The sequence below is a fragment of the Mobula birostris genome, chromosome 10 (assembly GCF_030028105.1).
Source record: "Mobula birostris isolate sMobBir1 chromosome 10, sMobBir1.hap1, whole genome shotgun sequence".
Taxonomy (NCBI): domain Eukaryota; kingdom Metazoa; phylum Chordata; class Chondrichthyes; order Myliobatiformes; family Myliobatidae; genus Mobula; species Mobula birostris.
Genome location: NC_092379.1, coordinates 146,754,698 through 146,779,791, shown reverse-complemented (window position 1 = coordinate 146,779,791; position 25,094 = coordinate 146,754,698). Strand labels below are relative to the sequence as shown.

At 44.3% G+C, this 25,094-nt stretch overlaps 1 protein-coding gene across 4 annotated transcripts in view; it reads right to left on the bottom strand.

Annotated features, from left to right (window-relative positions):
• Positions 1 to 25,094, bottom strand: part of arhgef6 (Rac/Cdc42 guanine nucleotide exchange factor (GEF) 6) — a 232,536-nt gene that overhangs the window by 195,647 nt on the left and 11,795 nt on the right. For all 4 annotated transcript variants that reach the window (XM_072271069.1, XM_072271071.1, XM_072271070.1 and 1 more), the window contains exon 2: positions 23,033 to 23,116. In XM_072271069.1, the coding sequence (XP_072127170.1) occupies positions 23,033 to 23,116 (84 nt within the window). The remainder of the gene's footprint in view (positions 1 to 23,032; positions 23,117 to 25,094) is intronic.

Genomic DNA, 25,094 nt, shown 5'->3' with positions numbered 1-25,094 from the left:
ACCAGAAGGGGAGACACAGAACGTGTGCTGTGGGAGGTATCCCTTCTAGCCGCCTTACACGATATTGCGTCCTGTATTCACACAGCACCTTTCAACAGTGAAACCTCTAACACAGAGCCACGACAGGTGCACCCGAGGTAACAGAGTGATGTTTTAAACCGCATCTGAAGCAGAGACACTGGGAGGCAATCCAGAGCTCAGGACCCAGGTAATGGTAGGAAGGACTATCAAATGCAGAGTAGCAGAAATCAGGAATGATCAGTAGGCAGAGTCTGGGGAGAGCCAAAATCTACAACGGCCTTACAGATGGGATAAAACTAGAGGGATTTGAATAAATGGGGGGGAACGTCAAAACCAAGAGATGGTTTAATGTGTTACCAAAGCAGATCAGTATTCCACTACGGCTGTCCCAAGCCCAGCTGCGAAAGAGGGTTGGGCAAGGGGCTAGCAAATCCACTCTATAAACGCCAACAGAAGCTCCAAGGACCTAATCCATGGGAGAGGAAGGACCTTCCCTGAGAAGACGTATAGATTGGCTAAACCTGGACTTGAAAGATTGGCCAAGGGCAGAGGACTCTGGTGAGCTGCAGACAGTGGCCTATGCCCCCATAGGGGTAGTGGGCTTAAGAATAAGAAAGTAGATCAGTGGGAACAAGGGGATTGATTCAGTGGGATGTGGTTCACTTTAGAGCACAAAGCAGACTTATGGATTATCTCAAGGGCTGAATGAAGTAGGTTAGACAGTATGAATGCCTAGGGTTATTAAAGGCAACATAAGCAAGCTGATTGTCATGTTCCGGAGTTATAAGACCATAAGACATAGGAGCAGAATTAGGCTATCTGGCCCATCGAGTCTGCTCTGCCAATCATAGCTGATCCTTTTTTTCTCCTCCTCAACCCCAGTTCCTGGCCTTCTCCCCATAACCTTTGATGCAATGTCCAATCAAGAACCTATAAATCTCTGCCTTAAATACACCCAATGACCTGGCCTCCACAGCTGCATGTGGCAACAAATTCCACAAATTCACCACCCTTTGGTTAAAGAAATTTCTCTGCACCTCTGTTTTGAAAGGGTGTCCCTCTATCCTGAGGCTGTGCCCTCTTGTCCGAGACTCACCCACCATGGGAAACATTCTTTCCACATCTACTCTGTCTCGGCCTTTCAACATTCGAAAGGTTTCAATGAGATCCCTCCTCATCTTTCTGAATTCCAGCGAGTATAGACCCAGAGCCATCAAACGTTCCTCATATTGTCGTAAACTTCTTTCGATCTACTTGATGCAAAGACACCACATACTATGGTGAATGTAACTTTAACTCTTTATTAGCAAGTTACCAGAGAGAACCCTCCTTAAGCAATCTCTTGGGCTGCTCTGGGGGTCTCTGGCTTCTGAAGCAAATACAGTGTTTTTTATACATACGCAGTCACGTACATAGATACAGGTGGGTTCACCCCCTTAGTTTCTGTACAGATGAGTATTGTTTAACTTATCAGCCATAAATTGTTTGTGTAACAGCTTAACTACCCTTATGTCTGGGAACAGCCAGACATAAGCCTACCCTTTGGAGCTTCCCACCCTTGAAACAGGCATTCCTTACAATGCTCATCTTGCAAGCACTATGTTTCTTACAGCAGTTAATCAAACAGTGGTACAAGTTGTTCTTAAGCAAGGACTGAAGTTACACAGGTCGCATACCAAGAATAATATCACCTGCTCAGCTTATCTTGTGAGAAACACTTATGCTTCTATGCTTTTCGTCAAAGTCTTAGCCGCTATGACCCTTACAAAATAGCCAGGGTCACAAGAGGCCTGCGAGATGCTAACTTCTTAACATTATATTACAATATGATAACCCTTTCATTCCTGGAGTCATCCTTGTGAACCTCCTCTGGGCTCTCTCCAATGCCAGCACATCTTTTCTAAGAAGAGATGCCCCAAACTGTTTACAATACCCAAGGTGAGGCCTCACCAGTGCCTTATAAAACCTCAGCATTACATCCTTGTTCTGGACCCCTTGAAATGAATCCAAACATGGCATTTGCCTTCCTCACCACCGACTCAACCTGCAAGTTAACCTTCAGGGTGTTCTGCACAAGGACTCCCAAGTCCCTCTGCATCTCAGATTCCTGGATTTTCTCCCCGTTTAGAAAATAGTTCGCACATTTATTTCTACTACCAAAGTGCATCACCATGCATTTTCCAACATTATATTTCATTTGCCACTTTCTTGCCCATTCTCCTAATCTGTTGAGGTCCTTTTGCATCCTACTCATTTCCTCAACACTACCTGCCCCTCCACTAATCTTCATATCAGCTGCAAACTTGGCAACAAAGCCATCTATTCCATTACCTAAATCATTTATGTACAGCATAAAAAGAAGTGGTCCCAACAACAACCCTTGCAGAACACCACTAGTCACTGGCAGCCAACCAGAAAAGGATCCTTTTATCACACTCACTGCCTCCTACCAATCAGCCAGTGCTGTAACCATCTTAGTAACTTTCCTGTAATACTTCCCAGATGACTTATGTACCTTTAGGTCTTTCAGCTTTTCGAACACCTTCTCTCTTGTAACAGTAACTGCACCCACTTCTCTTCCCTCACACCCTTCAACATCAGGCACACTGCTAGTGTTCTCCACAGTGAAGACTGATGCAAAATACTCATTTAGTTCATCAGCCATCTCCTTGTCCACCGTTATTATTTCTCCTGCCTCATTTTCTAGCGGTCCTATATCCACCCTCATCTCTTTTATTTTTAACATACTTTAAAAAACTTTTACTATCCAGTTTGATATTATTTGCTCACTTGCTTTCATATTTCATCTTTTCCCTTCTAATGATTTTTTTAGTCGCTCTCTGTAGGTTTTTAAAAGCTTCCCAATCCTCCATCTTCCCACTATTTTTTGCTTTGTTGTATTCCCTTTGTTTTGTTTTTACATTAGCTTTGACTTCCCTTGTCAGCCATGGTGGTACTATTTTACCATTTGAGTATTTCTTCATTTTTGGAATACACATGTCCTGCACCTTCCTCATTTTCCCCAGAAACACATGCCATTGTTGTTCTGCTGACATCTCTGCCAGCAGCTCCTTCCTATTTACTTTGGCCAACTCCTCTCTCATACCACTGTAATTTCCCTTATCCCACTGAAATACTGCTACATCAGACTTTACTTTCTCCCTATTGAATTTCAAGTTGAACTCAATCATATTGTGATCACTAGTTCCTAGCGTTCTTTTACCTTAAGCTCCCTAATCACCTCAGGATCATTACGTAACACCCAATCCAGAATAGCTGATCCCCTTGTAGGCTCAACAACAAACTGCTCTAAAAAGCTGTCTCTCAGGCATTCAACAAAATCACTCTCTTGAGATCCATTACCAACCTGATTTTCCCAATCAACCTGCATGTTAGAATCTCCCATCACTACCATAACATTGCCCTTTTGACTCGCCTTTTCTATTTCCTGTTGTAACCTATGGTCCACCTCCCAGCCACTGTTGGGAGGCCTGTATACAACGGCCATCAATGTCCTTTTACCCTTGCAGTTTCTCAACCCAACCCCCAAGGATTCAACATCTTCTGATCCTAAGTCATATCTTTCTACTGATTTGATGTCATTCTTTACCAGTAGAGCCACACCACCCCTTCCTGACAATCTGACTACATGCTATCTTCACTTTTTTACTATCCTCCCTGTCCTGAGTCCCTTCAGTCCAGTTCTCACCCCCCTGCCAAGTTAGTTTAAACCCTCCCCAACAGCTCGAACAAACCAGCCCGTGAGAATATTGGTCCCCCCGGGATTCAGGTGTAACCCATCATTTTTGAACAAGTCATACTTCCCCCAGAAGAGATCCCAATTATGCGAGAACCTGAAGCCCTGCCCCCTGCAACAGCTTCTCAGCCAAATCATGCATTTCTACCCTCACTGGCGCATGGCACAGGCAGCAATCCAGAAACTACTACCCAGGAGGTCCTGCTTCTCAGCCTTCTGCCTAGCTCTCAAAATTCTCTTTTTCAGGACCTCATTGTTTTTCCTTCAATATGTACCAAGACATCTGGCTGCTCTCCCTTCCTCTCCAAAATGTTGTGGACGCAATCTGACACATCCCTGACCCTGGCGCCTAGGAAGCAACATACCATCTGGGTGTGCCGTTCACATCCACAGAATCTCCTGTCTGTTCCCCTCGCTACTGAGTCCCCAATCACTACCGCTCCTTTCTTCTCTTTCCCTTTTGCACCTCTGACCCATGGTCAGTGCCTGTAACCCAGTCACCGTGGCATTCTCCCGGGAGGTCATCCCCCTGAACAGTATTTAGAGCCACACCACCCCCTCTGCCTACCTTCCTATCCCTCTGATATAACATGTAACCTTGGACATTCAGCTCCCAACCAGAACCATCCTTCAGGCACGATTCAGTGATAGCCACAACATCATACCTGCCAATCTGTAATATTGCAACAAGAGCATCCATCTTATTTCTTATACTATACACATTTAGATACAACACCTTGAGTACCGTATTTGCTATCCTTTCTGATTCTGCATCCTTAATGTTTTGATACTCAGCCCGTTGGCTGCAACTAAGTCCCTTCCTGGCAGCCTGTCTTTGAAGTACTTCAGATAGTACTTCGTATAATGAAGTACTTTGTCATCTGTTATATGCTCTGACTGGCCCTAACTGTGACCACTGCCGTAGAAGAGCTTCCATTTTGCTGCTGAGTACCTTGAGTGGCGGCAACAGCACATACAGGAAGCAGAAGTGAACCCTACCACAGAAACAAGCGTCTGAACCTCTTCTCCAAAAGATTCAGAAAGGGGAATCTCAATTCTGCAAAGCCACTGGCTTTAATTTCATATATATATATTCATAAGTCCCATCATTCCAAAAATTCAGACCATAAGGGCCATTTGATTACCTTGGTTCTCTAATTGCTTGATTCTGTCACAATAAACAAGTACTGATTTGGTGTAGATTTATTTTTGTCACATGAACAAAAATACAGTGAAAAGCTTTCATACCACCAGCACACTCCTCACACACCTGGATGTGAGTGACTGAATACACCACAGTTGTCACAGACTTTATTACAACAGTTGTAGATGAATGTGCCCCCACAAAATCATTCAGAGTCTTTCCCAACTAGAAACCCTGGATGAAACATGAGATTTTAAATCTGCTGAGGGCCAGATCACGAGTCATTCAAGTCTGGTGACCAAGAAAGTCACAAGAAGCCGAGGTCTGTCTGTCTATGTACCGTATCCGATGTCGACTTTGGTGACCATGGTTTTCCATACAGATCTATCCTTCGTTTTTTGGATGACTTCCATTTCCTCGATGTGCAGCCACCTGGCGATGTTTTTGATGTACGTAAGCCGAGGTCTTCCTCTAGGTTTGCTCCCCTCAATCTTTCCAGAGAGTATGAGTTTTTCTAGTTCATCTTTCTGCATGATGAGTCCTAGGAATCTGAGTTGTCCTTCTCTTAATGTTGGTATGAGTGATCGAACTGCTTGGGCTCTTCTGAGAACTTCTTCATTTGATGTGTGTGTGGTCCATGATATTTTTAACATTCTCCTGTAGAACCATAATTCAGCTGCTTCTAGTCTCTTTTCTATTGCTGGGGAAATGGTCCAGCATTTCCTTCCATAAGTCAGGATAGAATAAATGTCGCACTGCAGTATCCTGTTTTTAGTGCACGTGCTCATCCTTCTGTTAATATCATCTTCATTTTTTGGAAAGCTTCTTTCACATTGCTATTCTGTATTTGATATGTGTCGCAACTGCCATTACTGGTTATTAGGCTGCCAAGATATCTGAATTTGTTGACTTGTTTGATGTTTGTATTTCCGATCTTGAGCACACCTTATGAGATGTTTGTCTTTCTGGAGATGACCATGCTTTCTGTCTTCTTGGTGTTGATTGAGAGGCCTCTGCGATTACTTTCTGCTGCCACTATAGTGAGTAGTTCTTGAAGTTTTGTTTCTGAGTCAGCTATTAGTACGATGTCATCAGCATATCTGATGTTAGTTATATTATGGCCTCCAATTGTGAATCCTTTGATGCCTTCTCAAGATATTTTCACTATACAGGTTGAATAAGTCTGGCGAAAAGACACAACCTTTGCCTGACTCCTCTCATGATATTCACATACTCACTCACTTCTCCTTCTATTCTGATGGATGCTGTCTGGTCCCAGTATAAGTTTCTTAAGAAACGTATATCTTTCCCATCTATGTCAAGATCTTGAAACATTTCCAGAAGATCTTGCTGTCTGACAGTGTCAAAAGTTTTTGTATAGATGATGAAACATAGGTAGATGTCTTTTTGTACCTGGATGGCTCATTCACAGATCATCCATGGTATGAAAATCGCATTTCTGGTTCAATTGTTTTCCACAAAGCCACCTTGTTCTTTACTGATTTCTGGTTTTATACAGCGTCTTGCTCCCATCATGATTACTCAGAAAAATTTTTGCCATGTGGCTCATCAGGCTTATTGTACGATGTAACTCACATTCTGTTGCTCCCCCTTTCTTTGGAAGTGTGATGAACACTGATTTACTTAAATCATCAGGTATCTCCCCATGATCATAGAAGCCCAGGTACAATCTCTGGAAAGCCATCTCATGGGCGAAGTGGCAATTCTGGACTAAACTTGAATCAGTGAAGGATGCTCGATAGCTGAGTCAGGGCTTGAATGTTATAAGCGACATAGGCAACAACAGGGCTTCCCTTCCAGGTTGAGCTCAATGCCTTCTATGCTCGTTTTGATCATCAAAACTTGGAGGAAACACCACAAACTCCCACAGGCCTCAATGACCCTGTGACTTCAGTCTCTAAGGCTGACATACGGGCATACTTCAGAAGGGTGAATCCATGGAAAGCATCCAGCCCACATGGCAAATACTAAAGGCCTGTGCTGATAATTGGCTGGAGAGTTCACTGAGATCTTTAACCTCTCGCTTCGGCAGTCTGAGGTACCCAGCTGCTTCAAGCTGGCTTCAATTATATCAATGCCCAAGAAAACATGGTAACCTGTCTCAATGACTATAGTCCAGTAGCACCTACAATCACTGGGATGAAGTGCTTTGAGGGGCTGGTGATGAAACCTATCATCTTCTGTCTGAGGAGAGACTTGGATCCTCTCCAATTTGCCTTATTGGCACAAAAGGTCAACAGCAAATGCCATCTCATTCGAGTCTTCAATTAACCCTGGAACATCTAGACAGCAAAGATCAGGATGCCCTTTATTGACTATAGCTCGGCATTCAATACTGTCATCCCCTCAAAGCTAATCAATAAGTTTCAAAACCCTGGCCTCAATACCTCTTTGTGCAATTGGATCCTCAATTTTCTCAATTATAGACCCAGTCAGTGCGGATTCACAGCAACCTCTCTTTCGCAATCTCCAACAGCACAGTTGCACCACAACTGTGTGCATAGTCCCCTGCTCTACTTGCTTATACTTATGACAGTGTGGCTAAGCACAACTCCAATGCCATATTTAAATTTGCTGTTGACACCACTGTTGTCGGCCGAATCAAAGGTGGTGATGAATTCAGCACATAAGAGGGAGATTGTAAATCTGATGGAATGGTACCATCACAACAACCTCTTACTCAATGTCAGCAAGACCGAGGAACTGATTAATGACATCAGGAGGAAGAAGAGGTCCATGAGCCAGTCCTGATCAGGGGATCAGGGGACCAGAGGTGGAGAGGGTCAGCAACTTTGAATTCCTTGGTATTATCATTTCAGAGGATCTGTCCTGGGTCCAGTGCGCAAGTGGAGTTATGAAGAAAGCACAACAGTGCCTCTGCTTCCTTAAAAGTTTGCGAAGATTCTGCATCACAGCCTGGTATGGAAACACCAATATATTTGAACAGGAAATCCTACAAGAAGTAGTGGATACGGCTCAGTCCATCACAGGTAAAGCCCTCCCCACCATTAAGCACATCTACATGGAGCACCATCCCAGAAAAGCAGCATTCATCATCACTACCCAGGTCATGCTCTCTTCTCACTGCTGCCATCGGGGAGCTGATACAGGACCCTCAAGACTCACACCACTGGGTTCAAGGACAGTTATTACCCCTCAACCATCAGGTTCTCGAACTAAAGGGGATAACTTCACTTGCCCCATCATTGTAATGTTCCCACAACCTATGGACTTACTTTCAAGGACTCTTCATATCATGCTCTTGGTACTTAGTGTTTAGTTATTTATTATCACTATTTCTTTCTTTTTGTATTTGCACAGTTTATACCTTTTGCACACTGGTTGTATGCCCAGTTTGTGCGATTTTTCATTGATTCTATTATGGTTACCGGATATACTGACCATGCCTGCAAGAAAATGAATCTCAGGGTTGTACATGGTGACATACATGTACTTTGATAATAAATTTACCTTGAACTTGTCTTGCATAATGTTCATACAGATTAAATCATTACACAATGCATTGAGATAGAAAAGATAACAGAATGCAGAATAAAGTGGAAAAGCTACCGAAAAAGTGCAGTGCAGGCAAATAATAAAGCACAAGATTATAATGAGGTAAATTGTGAGGGAACAAGCAAGGTTGATAAGTAACTACAGCAAATAACTTGGCAATACAGCTAATTAACTGAAGTGTTAAAGTAGATGAGCCCCTGGACAGCATCATTTAACCAACACCTAAAACAACGGATCTGGGAGATTTTCACAGTGCTAACCTAAGCCATAACCTCATGGAAAGGTGGAGGAGATTCAAGAGCACAACCTACATCTGTTCCGATATGTTTGTGAATCCTCTGCTCCTCGTGGGAGTGTTGTATTCTGAATCCTCTGCTCCTTGTGGGAGTGTTATATTGTGAATCCTCTGCTCCTCGTGGGAGTGTTGTATTGTGAATCCTCTGCTCCTCGTGGGAGTGTTATATTGTGAATCCTCTGCTCCTTCTGGGAGTGTTGTATTGTGAATCCTCTGCTCCTCGTGGGAGTGTTATATTGTGAATCCTCTGCTCCTTGTGGGAGTGTTGTATTGTGAATCCTCTGCTCCTTGTGAGAGTGTTATATTCTGAATCCTCTGCTCCTTGTGAGAGTGTTATATTCTGAATCCTCTGCTCCTTGTGGGAGTGTTATATTCACAAACTGGCACCACAGCTGCCAACATTACATCAACCACTGTACTCCAAGACCTCTGAACATTCTGTCAGTACAAAACAGTAAAAGGAAGTTTTACAATGATCAATTTGAGCATTTCAACAGGAGTAGGATGTGCTTGAGCATCCTGTCATTCCATGAGACCAGCGTACCTCAACACATGGTAACCAAATTCACTTGCACTTTTCCTAAAGAAAAAACCCGAAATCTGATAATCGTCCATGACAGGATCTCAATATTAAGGGAAAATGGAAACTTTTAAGGCTAAGTTCAACGGATTGTTAAGAACAGAGGCGAAATATTAAAGATTGTTTAATGTCATTTCCAGTATACAAGTATAAAAGAGATTGAAGTAATTGTTACTCTGGATCCAATGCAGCACAAAAAACACAATAAGATAAAGAACACAACAATAAAAAAAAACAGTAAGTATAAATACGTAGGATAGTTTATATACAAAGATTGATTGTATGTCCATAAAGTTATACTTGGCACAGGAGTGTCTGTACAAAGGATGACTCTGACAGGAAATGATAAAGTAGGGCTGGTGGGTTTGAGGAGTAGGTTAGAGGGTGGAGGCGTTGATTGGTCTTACTGCTTGGGGAAAAGAGCACAACACTAATAAATGTCATGGAGATGCAGACTGGTCATGCATTGAACAGGCTGGGAAGGCCAAATGGCATTGTTCTGTTCCTACATTTCTGTGACAGGCTCAGGCACAAGTTGAGGGAACTTGAAGTGCAGGAAGATCAGGAGGAAGCAGAGAGGTGGGAAGAGAGATTGCGGAGGCATTAGTAATGATCTTTCAAGAATCATTAGATTCTGGAATGGTTCTGGAAGACTGGAAAATTTCAAACATCACTCCACTCTTCAAGAAGGGAGAGAGGAAGAAGAAAGGAAATTATAGACCAGTTAATCTGACCTCAGTGGTTGGGAATATGATGGAATCAATTATTCAGTATGAGGTCTCAGGGTACTTGGAGGCACAAAAAATAGGCCATAGTCAGCATGGTTTCCTCAAGGGAAAATCTTGCCTGACAAATCCACTGGAATTCTTTGAAGAAAAACAAGCAGAATAGACAAAGGAGAATCGGTTGATGTTGTGTACTTGGATTTTCAGAGGCCTTTGACAAGGTGCCACACATGAGGCTGCTTAACAAGCTACAAGCCCATGGTATTACAGGAAAGATCCTAGTATGGATAAAGCAGTGGCTGATTGGCAGGAGGCAAAGAGTGGGATGAAGGGACCCGTTTCTGGCTGACTGCTGGTGACTACTGGTGTTCCACAGGGGTCTGTGTTGGGGCCAAAGCTTTTTACATTATATGTCAACGATTTGAATGATGGAATTGATGGCTTTGTTGCAAAGTTTACAGACGAAATGAAGATAGGTGGAAGGGCAGGTAGTTTTGAGGAAGTAGAGAGGTTACAGAAGGACTTAAGACAGATTAAGTGAATGAGCTAAGAAATGGCAGATGGAATACAGTGTCGGGAAGCGTATGGTCATGTACTTTGGTAAAAGGAATGAAAGGGTTGACTATTTTCTAAATGGAGAGAAAATACAAAAATAAACTGAAGTGCAAAGGACCTTGGGAGTCCTTGTGTAGGATTCCCTAAAGGTTAATTTGCAGGTTGAGTCTGTGATAAGGAAGGCAAATGCAATGTTAGCATTCATTTCAAGAGGACTAGAATATAAAAGCAAAGGTGTACTGTCGAGACTTTATAAAACACTGGTAAGGCCTCACTTGGGGTATTGTGAGCAAGTTTGGGCCCCTTATCTTAGAAAGGATGTGCTGAACCTGGAGAGAGTTCAAAGGAGGTTCACAAAAATTATTCCAGGATTGAATGGCTTGTCATATAAGGATCGTTTGATGGCTCTGGGCTTGTATTCAGTAGAATTCATTGAAACAAAAGAGTGGTGAGTGCATGGAATGGGCTGCCAGCGGCGGTGGGAGGCGAAAACAATAGGGTCTTTTAAGAGACTCCTGGATGGATATATGGAGCTTAGAGAAATAGAGGGCTATGGTTAAGCCTAGGTAGTTCTAAGGTAAGGACATGTTCGGCACAGCTTTGTGGGCCAAAAGGCCTGTATTGTGCTATAGGTTTTCTATGTTTCTGTGAAACTTATCGAATGGTGAAAGGCCTTGATAGAGTGGACCTGGAGAGGATATTTCAAATGGTGGAAGAGTCCAGAGGACACAGCCTTAGAATAAAGGGGTATCTTTTTAGAATGGAGATGAAATTTCTTTAGCCAGAGAGTGGTGAATCGATGGAATTCTTTGCCACAGGCAGCTGTAGAGGTCAAGTCTTCATGTATATTTAAGGAAGAGGTTGATAGATCCTTGATTGGTCAGGACATGAAGGGATACGGGGAGAAGATGCAATGGTCCAATTGCCTAATTCAGTTCCTATATCTTATGGTCTTATGGATTCTGCATACACTTCCCACAACCACCAGATACTTTTCTTCTGCTAAAACTATTTCTTCTGAACTGGGATCGACTGCAGCCTGCAAGTTCCCTTTTAAAACTGTACTTTTGGGATGATCTTGCATTTCTGTGGCCTCCTGGGGGATTTGGCAAGGAGTGCATCTACGGTGTCACTAGGGTGGCTACACTGATTCCTAATGGTAGAACACGAATCCGTGGTCAGTCCATTACTCCGAGCTAATTAAAGCGTTGAGCAAAATTAAAATCGATGAGGATGAGAGCAGAAAACGAACGGGTGTTCAGTGACATCTGCTTTTGTTCAACTGGTCTCCAACTTGCTGCTGCCAGTGGAAAGTACCCCACTGCAAGGTTCGATTGCCTCGATAGCTTGTGGCTGTGGACTCATTTTTGGCTGTGGTTTGATGTTTAATGTCATTAGCACTGAAATGCACGATTTGATCAATGTAATTTGCTGTGGAACTGGATCTGTGGGTTGGTTTGAGGCACAGCTCTAAAATGACTGACTCAGTTGTCGTGGCTGTGGCCATCAACTCCTGGACCGGCTTCACTTGGCTTAGTGGCTCGTGGCCGTAGACTCACTTTTGGGGACTCTGCAGCTTGATGTTCAACATTCAATGTGTTATTTGTTTGTTTTTTATTGTTAACGCGATTTTTTTTCCCAAAAGGTATAGGAGCAGTATTAGGCCATTCAGCCCATCAAGTCTGCTCCGCCATTCCATCAAGGCTGATCCCAGATCCCACTCAACCTCATACACTTGCCTTCTCAAATACCATCTATAAATATGCTGATGATACAACTATTGTGTGGGTACGTGGCCAAGTGGTTAAGGCATTGGACTAGCGACCTGAAGGTCGTGAGTTCGAGCCCCTGCCGAGGGAACATGTTGTGTCCTTGAGCAAGGCACTTAATCACACATTGTTCTGCGATGACACTGGTGCCAAGCTGTATGGGTCCTAATGCCCTTCCCTTGGACAACATTGGTGTCGTGGAGAGGGGAGACTTGCAGCATGGGCAACTGCTGGTCTTCCATACAATCTTGCCCAGGCCTGCGCCCTGGAGAGTGAAGACTTTCCAGGCGCAGATCCATGGTCTCGCGAGACTAACGGATGCCTTTACTTTACAACTATTGATGGTAGAATCTCAGATGGAGATGAAAGGGTGTACAGGACAAAAATATGCCAACTAGTGGAGTGGTGTCGCAGCAACAACCTTACACTCTACGTCAATAAGATAGAAGAGCTGATTGTGGATTTCAGGAGGGGTAAGACGAAGGAAAACAATCCTTGTAGAGAGATCAGAAGTGGAGACGGAGCAGTTTCAAGTTCCTGGGTGTCAAGATCTCTGAGGATCTAACCTGTTCCCAACATATCGATATAGTTATAAAGAAGGCAAGACAGCAATTATACTTCATTAGGAGTTTGAAGAGATTTGGTATGTCAACAAATACACTCAAAATCTTCTGTAGATGTACCGTGGACAGCATTCTGACAGGCTGCATCACTGTCAGGTATGGGGGTGGGGGCTACAGCACAGGACTGAAAGAATCTGCAGGGGGTTGTAAATTTAGTCGGCTCCATCTTGGGTACTAATCTACAAGGGACCCAGGACATCTTCAAAGAGCGGCATCTCAAAAAGGCAACGTCCATTATTAAGGACCTCCAGCACCCAGGGCATGCCTTTTCTCGCTGTTATCAACAGGTAGGAAGTACAGAACCCTGAAGGCACACACTCAGCAATTCATGAACAGCTTCATAAGACCATAAGATATAGGAGCAGAAGTAGGCCATTCAGCCCACTAAGTCTGCACTGCCATCCAATTATGGGCTGATCCAATTCTTCTAGTCATCCCCACTAGACCCCATACCCTTTGATGCCCTGGCTAATCAAGAACCTATCTATCTCTGCCTTAAATACACCCAATGACTTGGCCTCCACAGCCACTCGTGGCAACAAATTCCACAGATTTGGAGACTCAATAGTCAGGGGAGCAGACAGGAGATTTTGTGGATGTGAGAAGGACACCCGCATAGTTTGTTGCCTCCTGGGTGCCAGGGTCCAGGATGTCTCTGACCAGGTGCACGACATCCTGGTATGAGAGGGAAAGTAACCAGAAGTCGTGATACATGTTGGTACCAACGACATAGGCAGGAAGAAGGATGAGTCCTGAAGTGCGAGTTTCGGGAACTAGGCAGAAGGCTGAAGAACAGAATCTCAAGGGTAGTGTTCTCAGGATTGCTGCCAGTGCTACATGATAGTGATGGTAAGAATTGGAGGAGATGGCAGTTGAATGCGTGGCTGAGCAGTTGGTGCAGGGGGCAGGGTTTTAGATTTTTGGATCATTGGGATCTCTTTTGGGAAAGGTGGGACCTGTACGATTGAACCTTCCTAACTAACCTTCCGTGTGGAACCTTGTCAAAGGCCTTACTGAAGTCCAAATAGACAACATCCACCACTTTACCCTCATCAACTTTCCTAGTAACCTCTTCAAAAAATTCAATAAGATTTGTTAAACATGACTTTCCACGCACAAATCCATGTTGACTGTTCCTAATCAGACCCTGTCTATCCAGATAATATATACCATCTCTCGGAATACTTTCCATCAATTTACCCACCACTGACGTCAAATTCACAGGCTGATAATTGCTAGGTTTACTCTTAGAACCCTTTTTAAACAATGGAACAACATGAGCAATACGCCAATCCTCCGGCACCATCCCCGCTTCTAATAATATTTGAAATATTTCTGTCAGAGCCCCTGCTATTTCCACACTAACTTCCCTCAAGGTCCCCCAGAGTATCCTGTCAGGACCCAGAGACTTACCCACTTTTATATTCCTTAAAAGCGCCAGTACTACTTCTTTTTTAATCATCATGGTTTCCATAACTACCCTACTTGTTTCCCTTACCTTACACAATTCAATATCCTTCTCCTTAGTGAAGACCAAAGGAAAGAATTTGTTCAAAATCTCCCCCATCTCTTTTGGCTCCACACATAGCCGTCTACTCTGATTCTCCAAGGGACCAATTTTATCCCTCGCTGTCCTTTTGCTATTAATATAACTGTAGAAACCCTTTGGATTTATTTTCACCTTACTTGCCAAAGCAACCTCATAACTTCTTTTAGCTTTCCTAATTTCTTTCTTAAGATTCTTTTCACATTCTTTATATTCCTCAAGCACCTCACTTACTCCAAGCTGCCTATATTTATTGTAGATAGCTCTCTTTTTCCAAATCAAGTTTCCAATATCCCTTGAAAACCATGGCTCTCTCAAACTTTTAACGTTTCCTTTCAATCTAACAGGAACATAAAGATCCTGTACCCTCAAAACTTCACCTTTAAATGACCTCCATTTCTCTATTACATCCTTCCCATAAAACAAACTGTCCCAGTCCACTCCTTCTAAATCCTTTCGCATTTCCTCAAAGTTAGCCTTTCTCCAATCAAAAATCTCAACCCTGGGTCCAGTCCTATCCTTCTCCATAATTATATTCAAACTAATGGCATTATGATCACTGGACCCGAAGTGCTCCCCAACACATACCTCTGTCACCTGACCTATCTCATTCCCTAACAGGAGATCCAACACTGCCCCTTCTCTAGTTGGTACCTCTATGTATTGCTGCAAAAAACTATCTTGCGCACATTTTACAAACTCCAAAACCATCCAGCCCTTTTACAAAAAGGGTTTCCCAGTCTATGTGTGAAAATTAAAATCTCCCACAATCACAACCTGGCATTCGCCTTCTTCACAACCGATTCAACCTGGAGGTTAACCTTTACAGTATCTTGCACAAGGACTCCCAAGTCCCCTTGAATTCTCTCCCCATCTAAATAATAGTCTGCCCGTTCATTTCTTCCACCAAAGTGCATGGCCATACACTTTTCAACATTGTATTTCATTTGCCACTTCTTTGCCCATTCCCCTAAACTACCTAAGTCTCTCTGCAGGCTCTCTGTTTCCTCAACACTACCCACTCCTCCACCTATCTTTGTATCTTAGGCAAATTTAGCCACAAATCCATTAATCCCATAGTCCAAATCACTGACATACATCGTAAAAAGCAGCGGTCCCAACACTGACCCCTGGGGAACTCCACTGGTAACCAGCAGTCAGCCAGGATCCCTTTATTCCCATTCTCTGTTTTCTGCCGACCAGCCAATGTTCCACCTACGCTAGTAACTTCCCTGTAATTCCATGGGCTCTTACCTTGCTAAGCAGCCTCATGTGCGGCACCTTGTCAAAGGCATTCTGAAAATCCAAGTACACCACCTCCCTTGTCTACCCTGCTTGAAGTTTCCTCAAAGAATTGCAGTAGGTTTGTCAGGCAGGATTTTCCTTGCAGGAAACCATGCTGGCTTTGCCCTAACTTGTCATGTGCCTCCAGGTATTCTGTAATCTTGTCCCTTAACAATCCATTCTATTAACTTCCTAACCACGGATGTCAGGCTAACAGGTCTATAATTTCTGTTCTGCTGCCTCCCACCCTTCTTAAATAATGGAGCAACAATTGTAATTTTCCAGTCATCCGGTACAATGCCAGAATCTATCGATTCTTGAAAGACCATTGTTAATGCCTCCGCAATCTCTCCAGCTACTTCCTTCAGAACCTGAGGGTGCATTCCATCAGGTCCAGGAGATTCACCCTCAGACCATTAAGCTTCCTGAGCACCTTCTCAGTCGTAATTTTCACTGCACAAACTTCACTTCCCTGATACTCTTGAATGTCCGGTATACTGCAGACTTCTTCCACTGTGAAGACTGATGCAAAATACGCATTCAGTTCCTCTGCCATCTCTGCATCTCTCATTACAATATCTCCAGCATCATTTTGTTTTGGTTCTATATCTACCCTCGACTCTCTGCCATCCAATTCCTAAATGGACATTGAAGCCTTGGACACTACCTCACTTTTTTGAATATATATTATTTCTGCTTTTTGCACAATTTTTAATCTCTTCAATTTACATATACTGTAATTGATTGATTGATTGATTATTTTGCTTTTTTCCATTCTATATTATGTATTGCATTGAACTGCTGCTGCTAAGTTAACAAATTTCAGGACACATGCCGGTAATAATAAACCTGATTCTGATTCAGCTTATAATGCTTCAGCATTATCTCCTTGCTTTTATATTCTATTCTCCTTGAAATAAATGCCAACATTGCATTTGCCTTTTTTACCACAGACTCAATCTGGAAATTATCCTTCTGGGAGTCTTGTACCAGGACTGCAAAGTCCCTTTCCACCTCTGGTACTTGAACCTCTCCCCCCCCCCCGCCCCCAATTTAGATAATAGTCCACACTATTCTCCTTTTACCAAAATGCATTATCAGACAGTTCCCAACACTGACACCTTTTTGTCCACTCTTCCAATTTGTCTAGGTCCTGCTGCAATCGCATTGCTTCCTCACCACTCCCTACCCCTCCACCTGTCTTCATACCATCTGCAAACTTCGCCACAAAGTCATCAATTCCATTATCCAAATCATTGATACACAATGTGAAAAGTCATGGTCCCAATACTGACCCCAGGAACACTACTCATCACTGGCAGCCAACCCCACTCGCTGCCTCCTGCTATTCCTCTATCCATGTCAGTATATTTCCATAACACCACAGATTTTTATCTTGTTAAGCAGCCTCATGTATGGCACCTTATCAAATACCTTCTGAAAACCCAAGTAAATTACATGCACTCTCTCCTTTGTCCACCCTGCTTGTTATTTCCTCGATGAACTCTAACAGATTTGTCAGAAACCATGCTGACTCCAAGAACCCAGAAATCTCATCTTTAATAATAGACTCCAATACTTTCCCAACCACTGAGATTGGGCTAACTGGCCAATAATTTCCTTTCTTTTGCCTTCCTCCCTTCATCAAGAGTGGAGTGACATTTGCAATCTTCCAGTCCTCTGGGGACATGCCAGAATCAAGTGATTCTTGAAAGATCATGACTAATGCATCTGTGATCTCTTCAGCAACCTCTCTCAGACTCTGGGATGTAGTCTATCTGGTCCAGTTGACTTATCCACCTTAAAACCTTTGTTTGCCTGGCACATTTTTTCTTTAACCATAGAACCATAGAAACTACAGCACAGAAACAGGCCCCTTGGCCCTTCTTGGCTGTGCTGAACCATTTTCTGCCTAGTCCCACTGACCTGCACACGGACCATATCCCTCCATACACCTCCCATCCATGTATCTGTCCAATTTATTCTTAAGTGTTAAAAAAGAACCCGCATTTACCACCTCGTCTGGTAGCTCATTCCATACTCCCACCACTCTCTGTGTGAAGAAGCCCCCACTAATGTTCCCCTTAAACTTTTCCCCCCTCACCCTCAACCCATGTCCTCTGGTTTTTTTTCTCCCCTTGCCTCAGTGGAGAAAGCCTGCTTGCATTCACTCTATCTATACCCATCATAATTTTACATACCTCTATCAAATCTCCCCTCATTCTTCTACGCTCCAGGGAATAAAGTCCCAACCTATTCAACCTTTCTCTGTAACTGAGTTTCTCAAGTCCCGGCAACATCCTTGTAAACCTTCTCTGCACTCTTTCAACCTTATTTATATCCTTCCTGTAATTTGGTGACCAAAACTGAACACAATACTCCAGATTCGGCCTCACCAATGCCTTATACAACCTCATCATAACATTCCAGCTCTTATACTCAATATTTCGATTAATAAAGGCCAATGTACCAAAAGCTCTCTTTACGACCCTATCTACTTGTGACGACACTTTCAGGGAATTTTGTATCTGTATTCCCAGATCCCTCTGTTCCACTGCACTCCTCAGTGCCTTACCATTAACCCTGTATGTTCTACGTTGGTTTGTCCTTCCAACGTGCAATACCTCACACTTGTCAGTATTAAACTCCATCTGCCATTTTTCAGCCCATTTTTCCAGCTGGTCCAAGTCCCTCTTTGTAATAGCAATGGCACTCACTCCTGCTCCTTGGCATTCACAGACCTCCAGCACACTGCTAGTATCTTCCACAGTGAAGACTAATGCAAAGTACCCATTTAATTTATCTGCCATTTCTTTGTCCCCATTATTACCTCACTGGCATCATTTTCCAGTGGTCCAATATCAACACCTATCTCCCTTTTACTGTTTATGTAACTGAAAAATCTTTTGCTATTATTGGCTAGTTCGCCCTCATAGTTCATCTTTTCCCTTCTTATAGTTTTTCAGCTGTCTTTTGTTGGATTTTTATTGGACAGGTGGGATTTGTCACCCATGGACAGCAGTCCACTTAGGAGAAGGAAAACTGATTTTAAACCTCTGCTGCCTTGTGGCCATGGGAAAGACTTCGGAAGTAAACCCCGAAGAAGAAATCCAGAGCTGGGGTCCCTGAAGCAGTTTGATGTTGTTTACATCAACTGGCAACCTCTGCGACAACACTGGTGCCAAGATGTATTGGTGCTTGCCCTTCCCTTGGACTACATCAGTGACATGGAGAGGGGTAACTCGCTGCATGGGCAACAGCCGGTTCTTCAAATCTTCCCACCTGGGCTTGTGCCCCAGAGAGGACACAGTCCACCAGAGGAGCAAACCCATGATCCCTGGGATCGACGGCTACCTACTACTGCTAATGGATTTTAAAAGCTTCCCAATCATCCAACCTCGCACTCACTTTTGCTACCTTATATTCCCTTTCATTGACTTTTATGCAGTCCTTAACTTCCCTTGACAGCCACAGTTGCTACCACTGCCGTTTGAGAACAACTTCTTCTGTGAGACATATCTGTCCTGCCCCTTGAGAACTATTCCCAGAAACTTCAGCCACCATCCTACTGGCTCGGCCGTCATCCCCGCCAGTATCCCCCTCCAATCCACCTGGGCAAGCTCCTCTCTCATGCCTCTGTAATTCCCTTTATTCCATTGTGATATTGATACCTGTGACTTATGTTTCTCCCTCTCAAATTACAGTATGAATTCAATCACATTATGATCACCGCCTCCTTAAGGGTTCCTATACATTAATCTCCCTAATAAGATCTGGGTTATTACACAACACCCAATCTAAGATACCCTCTCCCTGTGGAGGCTCAAGCACAAGCTGCTCTAAAAAGCCAACTCATAGGCATTCAACAAATTCCTTCTCTTGCAATCCCACACCAAACTGACTTTCCCAAACCCCTTACGTATGCAAGTCCCTCATTACAGTTATGACATTATCCTCATTACATGCCTTTTCCAGCTCCCTCTGCAATTTCAACCCCACATCTTGGCTACTATTTGAACATAGAACAGTGCAGCACAGTACAGACCCTTCGGCCCACAATGTTGTGCCATCCCTATATATTATTCCCATAATGGTTTTTTTCACTGTTGCAGTTTCTTAACTCCACCCACAAAGATTCAACATTCTCTGACCTTATGTCACCCCTTTCTAAAGATGTAATTCCATCTCTTACCAACAGAGCCACACCACCGCCTATGCCTTCCTGCCTGTCCTTTCAATACAATGTACATCCTTTGATGTTAAGCTCCCAACTGTGCTCTTCTTTCAGCCATGACTTAGCGATGGCCACAATGTCATACCGATCAACTCTGGATTGCACCACGAGTTTGTCCACCTTATAACGAATGCTACGTGCATTTACATACAGAACCTTCAGTCCTGCGTTCTTTGCCCTTTTGAATTTTGCCTCTGTGATACAATTTAACTCTTTGCTCTATCTGCATTTGTACCCAATCATTGGCCTGTTCTTCCTCACATTCATGTAACATACATCATCTACTTGGCTCATCCTCAGCTCCATCATACTGGCTCCCATCCCTCTGCCACATTAGTGTGAACAACTCCCCAACAACAAGTCCAGTAAACCTGCCCGCACAAATATTGGTCCCCCTCAGATTCAAGTGCAACCAGTCCCCTTTTGTATAGGTCACACCTACCCCAGAAGAGGTCCCAATGATCCAGAAATCTGAATCCCTGTCCCATGCTCCAATTCTTCAGTCATGCATTTATCCGCCACCTCATTCTATTCCTATCCTCACTGTCGTGTGGCAGAGCAGCATTCCCGAGATTACTACCCTTGAGGTCAGGCTTCTCAGCTTCCTTCCTAACTCACTATATTCTTTTTTCAGGACCTTTACTCTTTTTCTACCTATGTCGTTGGTACCAATACGTACCACAACTTCTGGCTGATCACCCTCCCTTTTCAGGATATTATGGACGCGTTCAGAAACATCGCACTCCCTGGCACATTTGATAGTCTTGTTGTGAGGGGTTTTACTTTGAATGGGTTCTATGTTGTTTCTTTACTTTGTGGCTGCCTACAAGAAGATGAATCTCAAGTATCCATGCATACATCAATAATAAATTTGATAGTCTTGTTGTGAGGGGTTTTACTTTGAATGGGTTCTATGTTGTTTCTTTACTTTGTGGCTGCCTACAAGAAGATGAATCTCAAGTATCCATGCATACATCAATAATAAATTTGTTGCCACAGACGGCTGTGGAGGCCAAGTCACTGGGTGTATTTATAGACAATAGACAATAGGTCATTCGGCTCTTCGAGCCAGCACTGCCATTCACTGTGATCATGGCTGATCATCCACAATCAGTATCCAGTTCCTGCCTTATCCCCATAACCTTTGATTCCACTGTCATTAAGAGCTCTATCTAACTCTTTATTGCAAGCATCCAGAGAATTGGCCTCCACTGCCTTCTGGGGCAGAGCATTCCACATATCCACCACTCTCTGGGTGAAAAAGTTTTTCCTCAACTCCGTTCTAAATGGCTTACCCCTTATTCTTAAACTGTGGCCTTCGGTTCTGGGCTCACCCATCAGCGGGAACATGCTTCCTGCCTCCATCGTGTCCAATCCCTTAATAATCTTATATGTTTCAATAAGATCCCCTCTCAGCCTTCTAAATTCCAGTGTATACAAGCCCAGTCACTCCAATCGTTCAACATATAACAGTCCTGCCATCTCGGGAATTAACCTTGTGAACCTACGCTGCACTCCCTCAATAGCAAGAATGTCCTTCCTCAAATTTGGAGACCAAAACTGCACACAATACTCCAGGTGTGGTCTCACCAGAGCCCTGTACAGCTGCAGAAGGACCTCTTAGCTCCTATACTCAATTCCCCTTGTTATGAAGGCCAGCATGCCATTAGCTTTCTTCACTGCCTGCTGTACCTGCATGGTTGCTTTCAGTGACTGATGTACAAGAACACCTAGATCTCATTGTACTTCCCCTTTTCCTAACTTGACTCCATTTAGATAATAATCTGCCTTCCTGTTCTTACCACCAAAGTGGATAACTTCACATTTATCCACATTAAACTGTATCTGCCATGCATCTTGCCCACTCACCCAGCCTGTCCAAGTCACCCTGCATTCTCATAACATCCTCCTCACATTTCACACTGCCACCCAGCTTCGTGTCATCTACAAATTTGCTAATGTTACTTTTAATCCCTTCGTCTAAATCATTAATATATATTGCAAACAGCTGCGGTCCCAGCACTGAACCCTGCAGTACCCCACTGGTCACCGCCTGCCATCCCGAAAGGGACCCATTAATCGCTACTCTTTGTTTTCTGTCAGCCAGCCAATTTTCAATACGTGTCAGTACTCTGCCCACAATACCATGTGCCCTAATTTTGCCCACTAATCTCCTGTGTGGGACATTATCAAAGGCTTTCTGGAAGTCCAGGTACACTACATCCACTGGCTCTCCCTTGTCCATTTTCATAGTTACATTCTCAGACAGAGACTGATGGGTTCTTGTCGGGGTGAGGGAGTGAAGGATAAGGGAGATAGAAAGAAGGGAGGGGGCAAAATCAGCTGTACAGAGCAGGCTAATTGGCCTAATTCTGCCCCGTATCCTCTGGTCTTGCCTTTCAGTCTTCCCTCAGCTAAAACCTGGCCCATCGGCACCCTCTCCCTACTGTCCCTCCCAGAACAACAACATTCGCCACCAACAGGGGCAATACATGCAGTGACCTAACGAGCCAGTAACCGGGATAATCAGCAAAATCAGACAATAACCAAACAATTACTGTAACCAGAAGTCAATGTATTCACTGAACAGCTAGTGAAACCAGTGAGTAATCAGACGGCCATCGGCATAACCACAGTAATAAGTAACCGAGCAGGGTAACCGGGCCTCGACTCCCTCTTCCACCCACCGGCGCCCCGGCCTGTACTCCACACCCACACACCTCCTCCGGGCGTCAGCCTTCACTCCCAGCTCCCGGGCTCCGCCCGGGCCCGGCTTTATTTCTCCCTGTCTCGCTCCCCTCCGCCCGGGCCTCGGCCTCGATTCCCAGCACCTCGGCTCCGACCGGGCCGGGCCTCGGCTTGAGATCCCCCCCCCCCGCCATTCCCATTAGGGCCTGGTCTAAAATCTCCGCGTTCCCGCTCTTCCCCCCACCGAACCTCGGTCTGGAGTCGGCGCTCTCACCTCGATCTGCAGCGCGCTGAGGCCGCGCAGGAACTCGCGGATATTGTTGCAGCTGTCGTTGTCGGTGCGGGGCTCAGCACAAACCTGTGGAGAAGCAAGAGGCTGCGGTCAGACAAGCGGGGGACAGGCCGCGATCCCCGTGCTCACCTCCGGCCGCCACTCCCGGCCCCGCTCCAGGAAGCCGCGCCGCTCACGGAAATGACACCACATCCCGGGATCTACTCACCCGGCACCGGATCCATTCCCCGGCCTGGGGTCCTCTAGCAGGCACCAGGACTCAGCCTGTACCGCTCCCCGGCGTGTGATCCGCTCACCGGGACCGGGACCGGGATCAGCTCCCCGTTCGCCAGGGCTCTGGCTCATCAGGCACCCCCACCACCCAGGATATGCTCCCTCCTCGCTGCTGCCATCAGGAAGAGGGCACAGCAGCCTCAGGACTCTCCCCTCAGCCATCAGCACCCTGAACCACCGGGAATACCTTCACCTGCCCCGTCATTGAACTGTTCCCACAACCTATGGACTCATTTTCAGGGACACTTCCTCTCATTCTTAATATCTATTATTATTGCTATTATTTTGTCTCTTTTATATTTGCGGCTTAGTTTCTTTTGCACATTGGTTGTGCATTTTGTTCTGTGTGGTCTTTCATTGATTCTGTTGTGTTTCACTGTATTTACTATGGATGGCCACAAGAAAATAAATCTCAGGGTTGCTAATGGTGACATACAGTATAGGTACTTTGATAATAAATTTACTTTGAACTCCCCTGATATCCCATGTAAATTTACTCCCATGGATGGGATCCACTCAACTGGGCTCACTCTGATAACCCCAGTGTCGATCTACACCTATGGGCAGGAAATACGCTCAATTGCTCAGCTCACGATCAACTCCCCCTGTAACTGCCATGTAGATCTACTCTCATCAACAAAGGATCCACTCACCCTGGCAAGGCTTCATCTATATCCTGCCTAGGATCCACTCTCCTGACCCAGAATCAGACATCAACACACACAAAATACTGGAGGAACTCAGCAGGCCTGGCAGCATCTATAGAGGGGAATGAACAGTCAATGTTTAGGACCAGGACACTTTGTCAGGTCTATTAATTTCCCTCCATAGATGCTACCTGACCTGCTGAGATCTTCCAGCATTTTGTGCGTGCTGATCCAGATTTCCAGCATCCGCGCTCTTTCATATTTCCAGAATGATACAGTATAGAAACAGACCTTTCAGCCCCATTGCTCCATTCTGACCAAGATTTCCATCTCATTTCATCCTTCTAAAGTTTAGAATCTAAACCTTTCCTATCCATGTACCTGTCCAAGTGCCTTTTAAATGTTGTCATGTACCAGCCTCAACCACTTCCTCTGGTAACTCTATTTACCCAACAGTCTCTGTGTGAAGAAGTCACCCCTCAGGTTTCATTTAAAGCTCTCCCTCTCACTGTAAACCCATGCCCTCTGGTTTTCAAATGTAGTTCCTGGCCGAATGACTAATCTATTGCCCCTCATGATTTTGTACATCTCTATGATCACCCCATTCTCCTGCACTTCAACAAATTGGGAGTCCTAGCCTGTCCAACCTCTTCCTATGACTCCAGTCCTTGAGTCCTGGCATGCACTCTTCTCAATACTATTATTGGGGAGAAAGTAGAAGAGTGTGAAGATGCACACTTAACTTCTTAGGAACAGCATCAGATATCTGGAACAGTCCATTAACTCATGAACACTACCTCACTATTTTTTCTCTTTTTGCATTACTTATTTTTATATACTTCCTATTATAACTTAATTTTTATGTATGTCCTGTACTGCTGACAAAAGACAAATTTCACAGCGTATGTCAGTGATAATAAACCTGACTCTAATCATTGTCAACCTTTCTTGTAATCTTTCTGCCGAAGGGTTTTGGTCCAAAGCGTTGACTGTACTTTTTTCCATAGATGCTGCCTGGTCTGCTGAGTTCCTCCAGCATTTTGTTTGTGTTGCTCGGATTTCCAGCATCTGCAGATTTTCTCTGGTTTGCAATCTTTCTAATTTAATTCCGATAATAGGGTAAC